The sequence below is a fragment of the Neomonachus schauinslandi genome, chromosome 14 (assembly GCF_002201575.2).
Source record: "Neomonachus schauinslandi chromosome 14, ASM220157v2, whole genome shotgun sequence".
Lineage (NCBI taxonomy): Eukaryota > Metazoa > Chordata > Mammalia > Carnivora > Phocidae > Neomonachus > Neomonachus schauinslandi.
In genome coordinates this window covers 73,942,442-73,958,521 of record NC_058416.1, presented here as the reverse complement: position 1 = coordinate 73,958,521, position 16,080 = coordinate 73,942,442, and the positions used below count along the sequence as shown (strand labels likewise).

Below are 16,080 nucleotides of genomic sequence, written 5' to 3'. Positions count from 1 at the left end.
CATTTACCTATCCATTCATTCCTCCATCCCTCTACCCATCTTTACATGTCTATCCATCCATCCACCCACCCATCTTTACATGCATCTACCCATTCATCCACCTGTCTATCCAACTATCTGTCCATTTATCTTCCAGTCCATCTCTCCACTCACCTGTCCACCCAGCTGTCTATCCATCCTTTCTCTCTTGTTATCACTCACTCATTCAGCAGATATTTAAACTGAACCTTCTATGAACTAGATGCTTAGGATATCAAGATAAACATCTTCATGGTTAATATTTATGGAGCACTTCCTATGTGTCAGACACCATGCTAAGTGCTTTTAACTGTACTAACTCATTTAAAGCTCACAACAACCATTTGAGGCAAGGAGTCTTATCAAAGGTGATAACACTGAGGTGTGCACAGTGGGGAGGAAGGGGCAAAGTTATGCTTTGAATTCAGGCTGCCCGCTGTGAGAGTCTGTCATTTATCAGTTACCTTCTATGCCCCAGGACTGGGCCAGGCCCCAGAGATGGGTGGTGAGCAAGGCACATGAAGCCCCTGCCCTCAAGCAAAAGATATCCCCTTTGCTATTCCCTTCCCGAGACCACCTGGATCAGTGTGGTATTTGGGCTTGGTTAGGAGGAAGCAGAGGGAGAGCTGCTGGCCACTCCGGCTCTATGGTCACAGTTGCAATCACTGGGTGACCCTGAGCAAGTCACTTCTCCCTCTGAGCCTTAGTATCCCCATCACAGTGGGTATAAGATCCTATCTCCTCAGATCTAAGAAGCTGCAAATTTAAGACGTCCCATTTTTAAACATAACCATCGGGAAGTAAAAAATGCTATTAGGTTATATAAAATGTTTTCTCACTACTTGGAAATTTTATTTTATACTTTTTTTTAAATTTTATTTTATTGTTACGTTAGTCACCATACGATATATCATTAGTTTTTGATGTGGTGATCCACGATTCTATTTTACACTTTTTGAAAGAGCTCTTTGAGACTTTATTTGGATATACTTTTTTTTTTTAATCATGTATTATACTTGTAACTGCACACAAGGGAACATATTATTATTTAAAAAGATTTTATTTATTTATTTGACACAGAGAGAGAGACAGAAATAGTGACAGAGAGAGGCAGCACAAACAGGGGGAGTGGCAGGCAGAGGGAGAGGGAAAAGCAGGCTTCCCGCTGAGCAGGGAACCCTCACGTGGGACTCGATCTTAGGACCCTGGGCTCATGACCTGAGCGGAAGGCAGATGTTTCACCGACTGAGCCACCCAGGCGCCCCAAGGGAACATGTAATTGACATTCATTAGTTAAGATAGTCTTAAAACTTCTTCACATTTTAGGGTTGAATCTTCATGTCACTTTTGACTTAGAGACATCACTGTCTATATTTTTCCACCAAATGTTGTCTTCTGTGCCTTCAAAAGGAGGGGTCAACAAACTGTATAGCCTACGGGCCAAATGCAGTTCTCTGCCTGTTTTTGTAAATAAAGCTTTATTGTAACATAGCCCTGCCCATTACGTATCGTGTATGGCTGCTTTCAGGCTGTAATGGAGAATGGACTGCTTGCAACGGAGCCTGTACGGCTCAGAGAGCCAGAATTGTTTCCTCTCTGACCCTTTGTAGGAAGTTTGCTGACCTCTGATCAAGAGCGTTGGAGGTGCAGTATATCGCGCAAATGTGTGCACTTGGTTGTTGCTTCGCGAGACCATCTGGAATTGTGGGTGTCTGTGCAGCAGTGAATGGTGTCTCTGCTTTGCCAATATCCCATCATTGCCCTTCTGCTCTGTTACCAGCCTTTCTGCCTGCACAGTCACCTTCTGATTCAAACATGAATCTGTCTGATCTTTTCTGAAGACATTTAAAATAGCACCTGTAACTCCACACGCGAAGTAACAACCAAGCTCGAAACTGAATGGAGGGGGCACCTGGCTGGCTCTGTCGGTTGGGCATCTGCCTTTGGCTCAGGTCATGAACCCAGGTCCTGGAATCGAGCCCCGAGTCGGGCTCCTTGCTCAGCGGGGAGCCTGCAGTTGGCCCTGCTTGTGCGCGTGCACGCGCTTTCTCTCTCTCTCTGTCAAATTAAATAAATAAAATCTTAAAAAAAAACCCAAAAAACTGAATTGAAGTAACAGCGTCTGAACAGCTAGGCCCGAGTTTGCATGAGATCAGGCAGTGACCACTATGTCATGATCGTGAGATGCCACTCATTAGCAGACACATCCCCATTTCAGGTCCATTAAAATGTGAAAGCCATTCATGAAATAGTGCTCCATCATGGGGCTGTGGACATGTGTGGTTAAGTGGGGACCTTGTGCATGATGCCGAGCCATGCTTGGTGCATGCACTAGGTGCTCAGTAAATGTCAGCTGTCCATCTCCACATGTTGTTCGGTGAATTTGGTGGAGAAGTTGCCTCCTCTGTGTGTAAGGCTTGACTGCCCTCCCTTACACCCCACTTGGGATAAAGCAGAGTGAGCAGGTGAGAAGCTCTGCAGGCTAGTTGGGAAGACAGAGGGTCAGGCTGCTGGTCAGGGAGTATGGTCTGGGTATTTGGGGAGGGGGATTCTGGAAAATTTCTGTGGTTGGGACATAGAGCTCAGTTGCCCTCTTTTTCTCCCTTAAGACTGGCCAAAATGATGCCAGATAAATGCCTTCTGTGAAGGAGAGGGTGGTGTTGAAGAGGGGTAGAGCCCCTTCCTGATTCTAAAGAGCCACCAACCCCACCCTTGCAGCAGGGCCCCTGGACCTTGGTTGAGGTGGGGAGGTGGAAGTATGAAAGTGAGGGGAGGCGGACCGACAGCTTTCATAGCTGGATCTACAGAACCCATCCTGGGGGTTGGTTACAAACTGCTTTGCTTAGCATGGCAACCTGGAAGGCAGGATCTTCCAAATGGCCATGGCCTTGGAGGGCGTGACCCCAACCTCTTGGTTCTGATTATGCCTCCCAAGTCAGATGGGCTGGGGTCCGTGATCCCTGTGACTCTGGCACTTTGACCAAGCCTGCGCCCTCTCTCTGCAGAGGGATGATATGGAAGCTGTGCCAGGGTACCTGTCCCTGCACCAGACAGCTGACGTCATGACCTTGAAATGGACGCCTAACCAGCTGATGAACGGGTCGATGGGGGACCTGGACTATGAGAAGAGGTAGGGTGCCAGGTCCCTCTCCTACCCTTGACACGGGGAAGTTTGTGCTCTGTCCTTCGTGCCCTGGCCCACTGCTCGGTCTGGTTGTTGCAGCTGCTTGGGTAGCTCATTGGGAGGATCTAGAAACCAGCTAGAAGAATCTTAGGGCATGGGAGTTAGGCAAACCCTGGTCAACACACCCAGGGGGAGAAATCTTAACAAAGGTCTGGGAAGCCTGCCAATGGCAAATATTCCCCCATCCGCAGCCTCCCTTCTCGTCACTCAGTCAAGAAGGGAAGCGGGAGACGTTGGTTGGTGGGCATCTGGTCCGGGGCTGCGTCTCCCTGTGATACCCTGCAATCTGTAAGGCTCAGCAAAGGCTTTGGGGTCATACTCTGAAGAAACTCAGAAACCAGCGATTCCCTGCTGCAACCCCCTCTTCCAGCACAATTAGGGAAGGGCCCTAGAAGGAACACAAGCAGAGGGAAGGCACTGTGCCAAGTGTGGCCAGCCTGATTATTTCAGCTTGAGGAGTCCTGGCAGCTAGATATAAAATAAAGGCTCTTTTCACGGGACGGAAGCAGAACACCATTACCGTGTTCTGTTTCATGTCAGGCTTCAGTGTGAGGAACCCCAGGCCTTGATATGATTATTGCTGTTCTCTAAGCTGAGCACTTCCTGTGCAGAGGTGGCCATCTGTCTGCAGAGACGGTCAATGGGAGGTACAGTCCGTTTTAGGCTGGGCCACATAACTCAGCTCCTGCCAGACTCCAGAGTTTCTGATCAAGGAACCCTCCCCGAGGAACAGTGCGGGGCTGAGGAGATGCCCTTTGTCCGGGACGGTTATTTCAGCCCTATTCATCTTAAACCCTGGCCCTTCCCTGACTTCCCAGCTGAATTTGGATCACACGGAGCCCTGAATCTCCTTCGTAGCATTTATAAAATCGTGCTCACGTAATACATCTGTGCCCACCTATATACCCGCTGTTGCGTTCTAGACCTCATTTCCGTGAAGGCAAGGAATCTTTCGCGCTCATGTCCTGTCCAGCACCTGCCACCCATCCTGGCACGAAGTCAGTGCTCAGATAATCTCTGTGAAACAAAACAGGGAAGTCAGGGGACCTGGATTCGTTCATCAGTTATTAACGGAGCACCTGCAATGTGCTAGGCACTGTGCTAAATACCACGTGACCCAGCAGTTCTACTCTAGGAAGCTGTTAAAACATGTAAAATGAAAACAGAAGCTCAGCTCTTGCTCCTTCCCAGCTGAGTGATCTTGGACAGTGAGCTTCACCTTCCTGAGCCTCAGTTTGTTTATCCGATGTAAAATGGGGATGTGGTAATGGAACCTCCGCATAGGCATACAGGAAAGAGTCTGTGCGAAATGCAGGTAAAGCCTTTAGGCGGAAGGCTGGAACCCGGAGGCTGTCGGTGTCAAGTTACACAGCTCCAAAGGAACTGGGGCCACAGCTCCTCCTTGCTGGTGTCTGGTGGTAGTTGGAGAGTTGCTTTGTTTATTGGGCGCCGTAGGGCATTCACCATTAACTGTGAATATTCTCTGAACATCTTGCAGATGTGAGCAAAACCCAGTCGCTGTCCAGTTCAGCACCTCTCGGGGAGACAGGAGAAAACAGACCATTGTCACCCTAGGTGATGGGCATGATGTGGGAGTCTGGGGAAGGGCCTCCTGGCTGAGACTCGCATGCAAGGGGCTCCATAGAGGCTGCTACTCTGAAAACCCTCGTGTACTTGGCTGCCCTCCGAGGACGTTCACTCCATGGGCCCTGGCAAGGCTGACTCTGGTGCAGACCAGTGCAGGAAGGTCCCTTAGAGAGCTTCTCTTCCAACTTCCTCGTGTTGCAGCTAGGGAAACTGAGGCCCAGAGAGGAGAAGGGACTGATTCTGTACAGTTGGTGGAAGTGGGATTTGAAGTCTGACCTTGAAGCCTGTGTTGGTTCGGGTCCTCCCAAGATGCAGGTGCGGATAGAGTTAGACATGCGAGAGAGCTGTAATGTGAGAGGCATCTGTGCAGGATGAAAGGGAAGAGCAGAGGAGGCGGGCAGGACATTCAGACCATGAAGCTGGTCTGATCCCTGTGAACAGGGAGGGGAAAGAAGGAAGGAGAGGAAGAGTCTCAGATGCTGCAGTTCTTAGAATGTTCAGTCAGATCCATTGGGAGTCCCTGGGCTAAAGTTAACCCTTATTCTGGAGTACCCCTATCCTGCAGGAGTAGGCCCACACTAGCACCCCCATGTGCTCAGTCCTGGCTGAGAGCAGCCCAAGGGAAGTGTGGCCTTGGTGCAAACGTGTTGGTGGATCCAGGGGGCAGCTTCTGAAGCTGTTGGTCAGCTCTGCCCCCCCACAGCAAGATCTGAAGGACACCTGCTCAGTGCATTCCCCTGACCACACAAAACCCCGGTTCCTGTGAGCCCCACCTCCATAGTCATCTAAGGGGGAAAGTGATCTGTTGCAGGACAGCTGTAGGCTTTGAGCTCGAAAGGGAAAACCTTAAGTATGTCAGCACAGAGATCATTAACCCAGTTCTTTTTTAACGTATTAGCACTGTGTTGAGCTCTTCAAATACATGATTCCACTTACTCATCACAGAAGCACTCTGCAGTGGGTAATTATTATCACCCCCATTTTACAGAGGAGGAAACTCAGACTTAATAGAAGCCCTCAAGTCACACTGCTGGGAACCGTGGAATCAAAGCTGTTGAATGGCTGTTCTAACCATAGGGACGCACGGTGGCCTGGCATTGGGCTCTGAGTCAAGACTCTTAGATACCAGTGACAGGGAACCAAACTCAGGTTGACTTAAGCATTGGCTCCCACGAACTGAAAAGTTCTGGGGTTGTGGCTTCAGGCGTGGCTGGATCCAGGGACACAAACGATAAGGACCTGAACTCTTCCCATCTCTTGGTTCTGCTTTCCTGTGGACGCCATTGCCAGGCAGCCTTTTTCTTGCCGTGCCCCCCGCCCCCCCCATTTCCAGACTTCTGTCATCTTTGCCTCTACTCTCCTAGCAGAAAGGAGCGTCCTTTCCCCAGTTTATTCTAACATGACTCCCAACAGTTGAGCCTCATTGGTTCTGCTTGGGTCACGGGGCCATCCCTGAACCAATCACTGTGGCTGGAACAGTGGAATATGCCGGAGTCAGATGGCCATTCCTGGAATCCTGGCATAGAGGGTGGGTGGACTCAGCCTCAGCCACATGGACTGGGGGGAAGGGAGGAGAGTTCCTTAGAAAATTGGGGTGCTGGGACCAGAAGAAGGGGAGATAGATTCTGGGAAGCCTGGAATACAGATGTTAGGGACAGATGGGTCCTAGTGAGGAGGGTGCAGGAGCCCATGGGTGTGGTCTTCTGGTCTCCTGGGCCCTTTGCCACGATGAGGTGAGCAAGCATCCTGCGGACCTAACCATCCCTCCCCTTCTAGTGTCTACTGGGACTATGCCATGACCATCCGTCTAGAGGAGATTGTGTACCTGCACTGCCACCAGCAAGGTGGGGACCGTGGGGGGAGCACGGGGCTGGGGTGTTCCTCCTGGCTCCCCTGCCTGGCCCCACCTCCTTATTACCTGTGCAGCCTCAAATAAGTGATTTCTCGCTGAGCCTCGGTTTCCCCATCTGTAAAATGGAATCACAACAGCACCTACTCCTGGCGTTGTCGTGAACATCCTATGACGTATGATAAGAGCTCAGCATCAAACCCATGGTGTTAGCTGCTGACACGTATTGAGCTCCTGTGATGTGCCAAGCAGGGCTCTAAACAGCTTGGCACGAAGTCACACAGCCTGGAAGCTCCTGAGTTTGGACTTGAAATCGGGTCTTTGTCATTCCAAAGCCTATGCTCTGAAGATCTGGGATTAATGAATGGAGTTCTCCCTTAAAGCTCAGAGAAGGTACATTTAGAACAAGCAGAAGGCCATCCTGCTGTAGAAAGGGATCCATGCCCCACCAAGGCACAAAACATTAAGCTTATTTAGTGAGACAGACCTGGGTTCAGATCCAGGCCCTACTGTGCAGCCCTGGGAAAATTACGTAGCCTCTCTGAGCCTTGGCTCCATCATTTGTAAAATAGACAATAATAGATAAACCTCATAGGTCTATTTTGAGTATTCCAATAAGACACTGCCTTTAATGTGCTGTGCTTACATACAGTAAGTGCTCAATACGTGCCAGCAAGTCAGATACTGCCCTGAGTAGCGATAGGTCTGAAAGCCTCCATACAAAAATAGGTCAGGTTGATTCGTAGAGCGTGCTTGAGGGACATCGGATGTTTAGGGACATCATTTCCCTTTGGTGGGTGACTTCACGGGGGCCAACCATACTCTTCCGGACCAAGTCCTGTACTGCCCGGTCAGCGACCATGGCAGGTGGGATTTAATAGGCTCAGGGGAGGTAAAAACTGCCCCTGACCTTCTGCCCAGGCCTTTCCCAGAGTCTTGGAGCAGGTCCGTGGGTCTGGCTTGGCATGCCTGGGGGGATGTGTGTGCCGGGAGGGCCCCATCCCCATGCCTCATAGTGACTTCCTGCTGGGTCTTCTCTGGCTGGGTCATGGTGGCAGTGGACAGCGGCGGGACAGTGGTGCTGGTCAGCCAGGACGGGATCCAGAGGCCGCCCTTCCGCTTCCCCAAGGGAGGGCACCTCCTGCAGTTCCTCTCATGCCTGGAAAATGGGCTGCTCCCTCATGGGCAGCTGGACCCTCCACTCTGGTCTCAGCGGGGAAAGGTGAGTGATCGCAGGGGACCCAGGGAGGCTGGAGTGGGGATCAGCCATGGGGAGTGTACATTTTTTTTTAAGAGAGAGAGAGGAGCATGTGCACGTGCACAAGTGGGGTGGGGAAGGGGCAGGTGAGAGGGAGAATCCCCCCCCAGCCTAGCGTGGAGCCCGAAACTCGGGGCTCAATCTCCCAACACTGAGATCATGACCTGAGCCGAAATCAAGAGGCAGATGCTTAACCGACTGAGCCACCCAGGCGCCTGGGGAGTGGTCATCCTGGGAAGTGTGGATCCTTACATGGCTTTGTGAGCACATACATACCCCACTGAAACGCTCAGGCTGTGCAGATTGTGGGGACAGGTGTATCCCAAGGACTATGCAATGGGACACGTTCTTTCAGGGCAAAGTATTTCCCAAACTGCGCAAGCGAAGCCCTCAGGGTTCCGCCGAGTCCACGTCTTCAGATAAGGAAGACGACGAGGCCACAGATTACGTGTTCAGGATCATCTACCCCGGCATGCAGTCTGAATTTGGTAAGCTGCCCCATCTCTGGGCCCCCTGGATCCACCGGTTAGCTGCTTATGAAAATGATTCCAGGTGTCTGGGATTAGAAGACAAGTGGTCTGGACTCTGGGGCCAATGGGGGGGCAGGGGGAGGACCTGAAACCAGGAAGTTAGTGTCTCGGTTCCCCCCAAATGAGAACCACGTGCTACTTGGCTTAATAAAGATGCACCTGACCAGGAGGTGGCCTGGGGTACTGGCCGTGGCCTCTGGAATCCTGGTCCAGAGGGGCAGGTCACTTCACCCTCTGTGTCTTGGTTTCCCCATCTGCAAAATGGGGATGTTCACAGCACCAGCGTCATAGGGCCCTTGTGGGGATTAAATGAGATAAGGCTCTTGGCACAGAACACGTACATTTTAGTCGCTATCACACTGTTATTCTTTTACTTAGCTATATTGTCAGGATTTGATGAGATAAAGAGCTGACCAACGTCAAGTCTGTAGCATAAAGTCCCGCACACAGTAGGCCCTCAGTAAATGACCGTGAAAACTGCGGAGGGGAAGCAAAGCACTGGAGGCGGCACACGGGACGCTACGTGTACGTCCAGCACTTTGCACCGCAGCTGCCCTGGTGTAGATGCTTGGTTAACGCAGGCTGTTGCTGTCACGGTCGTCATTACCACGGGGTCATCGTGAGGGTTGAATGAGCTAATCTTTGCAAAGTTCTCCAAAAGAGGCCTGGCATTTATTAGGCACCGTATGGATGTCTGTTCAACAGTGCAATATTAAGCTGTAGGTTCGTTCTGTCCACCCCATTTTATTTAACCTTTGGCGGCCCTGTTGTTCCATTTGATGGATAACGGCTCTGAGCCTCCCCTTGCTTTAGTGACCACAGCCGGGCCCCAAGAGACTCTCTTGAAAGCAGATGTCCTCCTGGCAAGGGTGGGCTAACCGTGCCAGGCCAGTTCATGCTCCGGCTCTCATCCCCCGCTGAATTGGATCAGGGGTGCGGGGCAGGCTTGGCGGCTTGTAGAATGTCAGGCAGCATCCCGGGTCTCCCCCAGCTAACCGCCAAGTAGCAGATCTGCCCCCACCCTCGCCACCAAGTGGTGACAACCAGAAATGTCTCCAGGCGCTGCCAGGTGCCGTCTGGGAGCAAAATCGCCCTCAGTTGAGAAAAGCGCACATCCCTGCGTTCACCTCTGCCCCTGCAGTGTGGCCAAGTGACTTGCCCTCTCCAGACCTCATTTCCTTGTCTGTAGAATGGGGAGCACAGCACCTCCCCAGCCAGGATCCTATTCTGAGGAGTCAGTGTGATGATGTGTCAGTCACCTAATGTGAAATGCTTGACGGATGCTCAGTGAGTAATAGGTACCACGTGTGAAGTGCTACTGTGTGCCAAGCCCGCCTTTGTCTCTCCAAAGTTGTAACTAATTTAATCCTCACCACCGCCCTCCTAGGGAGGTGCCAGTGTCCTCACCAACCCCCGTTTTTCAGAAGAGGAGATCAAGGCACAGAAAGGTTAAGAAACTGGCCCAGAGTGGCACAGCTCATCCGCAGTGTGGTTGGAATTTAAACCCGGGTGCCCTGGCTCCAGAGACTGCCTCTCACAACCACTCCTGGTGGATTGTTTTGACCCGGATGTGGGGATATTGTGGTTTCACCCGCTTCATCCCCAAGCTCAGATTCAGCCCACATGGCAGTGGTGCCCCATCCATCCTTGGTTGATTTTTTTTAGGGGCCTGAGCCCCACAGAGCTTAACACAATCGTGTATGGTTTTCATCTTTGAGAACAAGGAAGTCCTTTCTGAAGAAGTGTCTAAATCAGAAATGGGCAAACTCCTTCCTGTGGTCCAAATTTGGCCCACTGCCTATTTTTGTAAATAAAGTTTTATTGGAACACAGCCACGCCCATTCCTATCCATATTGTGTGTGGCTGCTTTCACACCATAGCAACGGAGTGGGATTGTGACAGAGACCATGTGGCTCACAAAGCCAAAAATATTTACTATCTGGCCCTTTATAGACAAAGTTTGCAGATGCCTGCTTTAAGTAATAAGAGAGAAGACTTTGGCCCTGTGGGGAGGGATGATGGGGCCATAAACGGTTCTAAACTCCCTCTCCGTGTCTTCTTGCCTCTGTCTTCACCACCTGGTCCTTGTGCACAGAGGCAGAGACAAGTTCTGAAACATGGAGACAGGTTCAGAGTCAGAGGAGGGCATTTTCAGACTCCTGCGTTGCCGGGACTGTCTGTACCATCTGGCGTGGTAGGCGTGAGCCGTGTGCGGCTCCCCAGCACTTGAAATGCAGCGAGTTCGAATGGAGATGTGCATTAAGTGTAAAAGACACACTGCATTCTGAAGATTTTGGAGCAACAACAGAAAAGAATGCAAAAAAATCTCACCAGTAATTTTATATTGACTCTATGTTAAAATGGTAACATTAGGGATACACTGGGTTAAACAGAATATATTGTTGAAATTGATTTCATCTGTTTCTTTTCCCCCTTTTAGTGTGGCTACTAGAAACTTCTAAATTAAACATGTGGCTCAGGGTGGATTCCTACTGAACAGAGCTGGTCTAGGGCAGGGTTGACATATTGGACTGAATAATTGTGTGTTTGGTGGGGGGGTGTCTTGTGCATTATAGGAAGGTAAGCAGCATCCCTGGCCTCTACCCACTGGATAGATTCCAGTTACGTCTAGCAAATTCTCAGGTTATCATGACAAAAAAATGTCTCCAGACATCGCCAAATGTCCTTGAGGGGCCAGAATTGCCCCAGTTGAGAACTGCTGGTCTACTTAGAGCATGGATGATGTTGCGGGGATATCAGTCAGGAGAGTATGAATAAGGTCTTGGGGTCTGATGCCCTGGGTCGGAATCCCAGCTCCACTGTTTGTTCGCTGGGTGGTCTTGGGCATGATGCTTACATCTGCGCTTCAGTTTCCAAATCTGTGAAAGGGGAGAATAGTAGTACTTGCTCTCAGTAAATGATAGCGGAAAGAGAAAGGGGACCTTGGTCAGAAAGAGCTGTTAATGCCAAATACCACCTACTGGGGCTGTGGGTGGTTAAGTACTGTTGTCATTCTGAGCCTCAGTTTCCCCTTCTGCAGAATGGGAGAAGAGGTGCATCCCCTACGGGGTAGGATGATAAAGCAATCCCATGCCTGCATAGCAGCCAGCACATAGTAGGGCATTTTATAAACATCAGGCATTCTTTCTTCCTCGAAGCCAACACAGTACATGGGAGCTGGGCAGAACTGGGCAGAGGAGAGGTAAAGCCCCGAGGAGTGGGTTCCTTGGCTGTTTCAGTGTTCTGCCCACCCCAGACATTTCATTTCACTGGTGCTTTTTGTTTTTTGTCTCAAGTTGCTCCTGACTCCCTGGGCAGCACTGCCCCCGACTCGGAGAGCCCCGCCTGGACGGTGGTTCCTGCCGGCCGGTCCGTGCTGGTGGTGGCCAGGGGCGGTCAGTGGGCGCGAGCCAGATGGGACGCCACCTTCCCCAGGCCGGGCCTGAAGCTACAGCCCCCCAGTAACGTCTGGGCTCCTCCCACGCCTGGGGCTGGGTGCTGGCCACCTCTGCCATGTTGTCATTTGAGTCTTGGTCCCCCGGGCGAGGGAAGTGGGAGACAAACGATGCCCTCACGCTGTCCAGCCTCCACGTGGCAGGATGCAGCTTAGAGTGTTGTGGGATCCGTAAGGAAGGGGTCCACTGGTGATGCCGGTGGAGTGTGAGGGGCTGGGGCCAAGGCATACTGGCCGCACCTTGCTGAAACCTATCAGTGCTTCCCTGAGATTGGCGGAGAACTGGGGATGCTTTTCTAGAACATTTTACAGGGGCTCACTGGTCTTTCTTGGCCAGCTCATCAGTGAGTCAGCTTGGGGAAGAGCTTTCTGCATTATCCGTGGGTAGGGCTGCCCCTGTCAGCCCCTGAGCTCTGATGACAAGTGGCCCTGGGTCCACAACTCTCCCCACCTTGCAGCCCGAGGGAACAGGCCAGGGATTGCCAGTCATCCTTGAGGGGGGATGGCCTATGGGGCAGATGTGCACCCTTCTCAATCTCCTAGGTCAGGGCTTGGCAACCTAGGGCCCACGGGCCGGAGCCAACCGCATTCAGTACTACCCATGAGCTAAGAACGGTTTTTACCGTTTACCGTCAATCTCGTGATTGACAAAAATCCAAAGCAGAGTAATATTTGCAACCTGTGAAAAATGATATGAAACTCAGATTTCAGTGTCCATAAATAAAGTTTTATTGGAACATAGCCGTGCTCATGTGTTTGCATCTTGTGGATGGCTCTTTTGCATTCTGACGGCAAAGTTGAGTGGTTTATGATCACGGCCAAGTGGTTCACAAACCCTAAAATGTTTACTGCCTGGCCCGTGACGGAAAATGTTTACCGAGCCCTGTCCTGGAGAAAATAAAATTTTTGCACCTGTCTGCAACTGCCAAGAGGCTAGGAAGTTAACAGCAGAAATTGTGTAATGTGTGAGTCACCGTTGTGTTTGTCCTGCAGCTCTGCAGACGGGGCGGTTTCCATGGAGCTGGGAGAGAAGGCAGTGAGGGAAACTCTAAGTGCTGTATCCTGGGAGCCCGTGATCAGGAGTCACCAGTACGCGTGTTAGGAGATTGGTCATGCCCTCTTGGTTCTCGAACGTGCTGCTGTTATCAGGATTGTTTTTTGCTGTACAGACTTAAGGCCTGTATCTCCAGGAGGTTGGGGGTGGGATACAGGCATATGGCTTTTTAACAAGCGCCCCTCTCCCCCGCCGCATGATTCTGGGTGGCAGTCGCCCACCTGCTTGAGACCCGTTGGTGGAAGAGCCATATGGCTCAGGATGATGGACGGTGCAGGTGGCCTCATCAGCAGGAACTCCATTGAGTCCCTTGCCCTTGGGTGCCCTGCCTCATGTGTTGAGTTAGGCTCCCTTCTGTCTCCCCACTAGAGACTCTCTCTCCCAGAGAGTCTATCTCTGGGGACTCAGGACCATCAACCTTCCCCAGAAGCCCCCAGCAGGCTCCTCTTCCTTCTTGTCAGCCTCCTGTGAGGACACTTGAATGACAACATGGTGAGGCTCGGCCTCCTGCTCTGGGACTGGGTCTCTTTCCTTGGCTCTTGTCTCTCTCTCTCTCTCTCTTTCCCCCCATGCCCCACTTCTCCCTCTCTCTTCAGCTGTCATCAGCTCTGCCTGTCTGCTGAGGGCCCCAGATCTTGGTGGTGGCTTTCACTGGATCAGGTGGGCTCATAGGTCTGGGTCAGATAATGATTGGGGTCGCTGTCTCCGACTATCACATTCAGGGTCTTTCCCTGTCCCTGTGCTGGCCTAGGGGCGAGCTGCTTGCTTTGGGATGAGGTTTCTGTGACCCACATAGGCTTAACCGGGGCTCTTGCTCCATCCCTCGTGTCCATCACAGTCCCCCAGGACCTGATGGATGTCTCCGTGAGCAACCTACCGCCCCTATGGCAACCCAGCCCCCGGAAGTCCTCCTGCTCATCCTGTTCACAGAGTGGCTTGGCTGATGGTGGCTCATCCAATGGGTGCAACCATGAGAGGTATGAGGGGCTTAATCTGTGGGCGGAGGGTATGGAAGGATTTGCCAAAGATTTATAGATGCCCATTTCTTGCCCAGCACTGAATTCAGAGGAGGAACATAAGCTATGGAATCATCGAGGTCTGGGTTAAATCCTAGCCTTGTGAAGTCCTAGCTATAGGAGCTTCCTTCCATGTATCAGTCAGGATAACCAAGGTTATGTTGCAGTAACAAACAGTCCTGAAATCTCAGTGGCTCAGTACAACAAAGGTTGATTCATCGTGCATACTGTGTGTCTATCGTGGGTCGGCTGGGGGCTCTGCTTGCTCCACATTAAAGGGCCTGGCTGATGGAGCCACACCATCTCGAATATTCCCAGTCGCAGTGAAAGAGGGAAAGGCAGCTCTGGGGCGCCTGGACGACAAATGCTCCACCCTGAATGCAGCACATACTCTTTCTGCTCACGCCTCATTGACCCCATCCACCACAGGCCATGAAGCGCAGTCCTATCATGCTCCTGGAAGGCAGAAACTAGAAATACTACTCACTGCCAACCACACGTGCCTCAGTTTGCTCCTCTGCCGAATGGGAATACAAATGCTTGCTTTGTATAGCTATCGTATGGACAAATCAGATACTGGTTTAACATGGCCAGCAGGTGGGACCCAGCACCTGGCAATGCTCAGTAAGTGACGCTTCTTATTTTATTGGATAAAGTTCGATCCCCAGATCATCTCTTTCCTGGCCCATAGATCTCGTGTGTCTTCAGGGCTACTCAGTGCAATAATAGGACTCGTCTTGTTTCTCAGCTGATGCCACGTGGCCTGGCTGGGGATAATGGAATCCCTTTTTCCATGCTGGGCCTCTGGCCCAGTGGGTGGTCCAGTCTTCAGCCATAGGAGCTTAAGGGGTGGGAGCTGACATCACATTTTTGCAGTCATCTAAGGCCTGCCTTTCAGCACGTGGTACAGAAGCAGAATCTGCATTTAACAGGATCCTAAGATCATGTGCACACTTTTCAGTTTGAGAAGCACTCTTGTAACCAGAGAGTCTCTCATGTCTGTGTGCATCAGAATCACTGGGGGGAGGTGACACTGGTTCCGAGACAACTTCCTTAGGGGTCCTGATTGAGTAGGTCTGTGCGGGGCCCAGGAATCTGCACATTGGAGAAATTCCAAGTGATTCTTGGGCTGTGGTCCATGGGCCATTGAAAAACGCTGTTCTAACCTAGTATCCCCTCTCATGGCATCTGCTTACACACCTGTAGTGACGGGGAGCTCGCCACCTTTCAAATGGCCAAGTCTACTGTGGGACAGCTGTGTTATGCTGTTCTTAGGTGAACTGAGCAAGCCTGAGCCCCACCAACCTGAGGGCACAATGAGGGTGATTTTAATGTTTAATGCCTCCATGTGTGTAACTGGAGTACTTTAGCCATGCCTCCTTCTTGTCTTTTTGAGATTTCCTGGGTGTCCCCAGGATGTCCTGAGAAAAAAATATGCAGATATTCCTCCACTCTGCTCTCTGCAAGGATGCAGAGCACTCCCATCAGCAGTCCTTGATTTCCCCAACAGTGCTGGGGCCTTTTTCCCCTCTCCTCTTTCAGCCAAAACAGCGCCCCCCCTGCAAATTCCCACTCAAGAAGAAGCTCTGAGGCATCACCTACCTCGCAGTCAGCCAGACTCTGAGTCCCGGTTCGGCTCAGTTTGGTTTAGCTGGCTCACTTTGGAAGTCCGAACTCTTTGTGCAAGTGACAGAAACCCACTTCAGACTGGTTCAAATACAAAAGAAAATCTCGACAGAACTGAGGAGTCTAGAGGTGTGATGACTTCAGGCACCGTTGGCTCCAGACGCTCAGAACACAAATCTCTGTTTGTTCAGCCCTTGCCTCTGACTGCCACCGTGATACTTTCATTCTCGGGCAGGCCGTTCCTATGCAGGGGCAGAACTGGATCCCAGCAGCCGCCGCCCTACATCCCTCTGGCTTAGGACCTCGAGCAGAGAGAAGAGTGTGAATTTCCCTGGAGTTCCAACAAAATGAGTCTGGGGCTCATTCTCCTTGGCTCAGGTTGGATCACGTGGCCGCCTCTTACCCAGTGCCTGTGACTCTAGCCTGAGTCCTGTACTGGGTCGAATCAGCCCCATCCAAACCTCAGAGAGCTGGGGAGAGAGTGACCCCAAAGCTGATAGGAGA

General features: G+C 51.4%; 1 protein-coding gene across 2 annotated transcripts in view; it reads left to right on the top strand.

Annotated features, from left to right (window-relative positions):
• The window catches only part of SGSM1 (small G protein signaling modulator 1), an 87,755-nt gene that overhangs the window by 40,071 nt on the left and 31,604 nt on the right, over positions 1 to 16,080 (top strand). For both annotated transcript variants that reach the window (XM_044921311.1, XM_044921310.1), the window contains exons 9-14: positions 3,024 to 3,148; positions 6,566 to 6,633; positions 7,697 to 7,860; positions 8,252 to 8,384; positions 11,723 to 11,887; positions 13,773 to 13,911. In XM_044921311.1, coding sequence (XP_044777246.1) covers positions 3,024 to 3,148; positions 6,566 to 6,633; positions 7,697 to 7,860; positions 8,252 to 8,384; positions 11,723 to 11,887; positions 13,773 to 13,911 — 794 coding nt within the window. The remainder of the gene's footprint in view (positions 1 to 3,023; positions 3,149 to 6,565; positions 6,634 to 7,696; positions 7,861 to 8,251; positions 8,385 to 11,722; positions 11,888 to 13,772; positions 13,912 to 16,080) is intronic.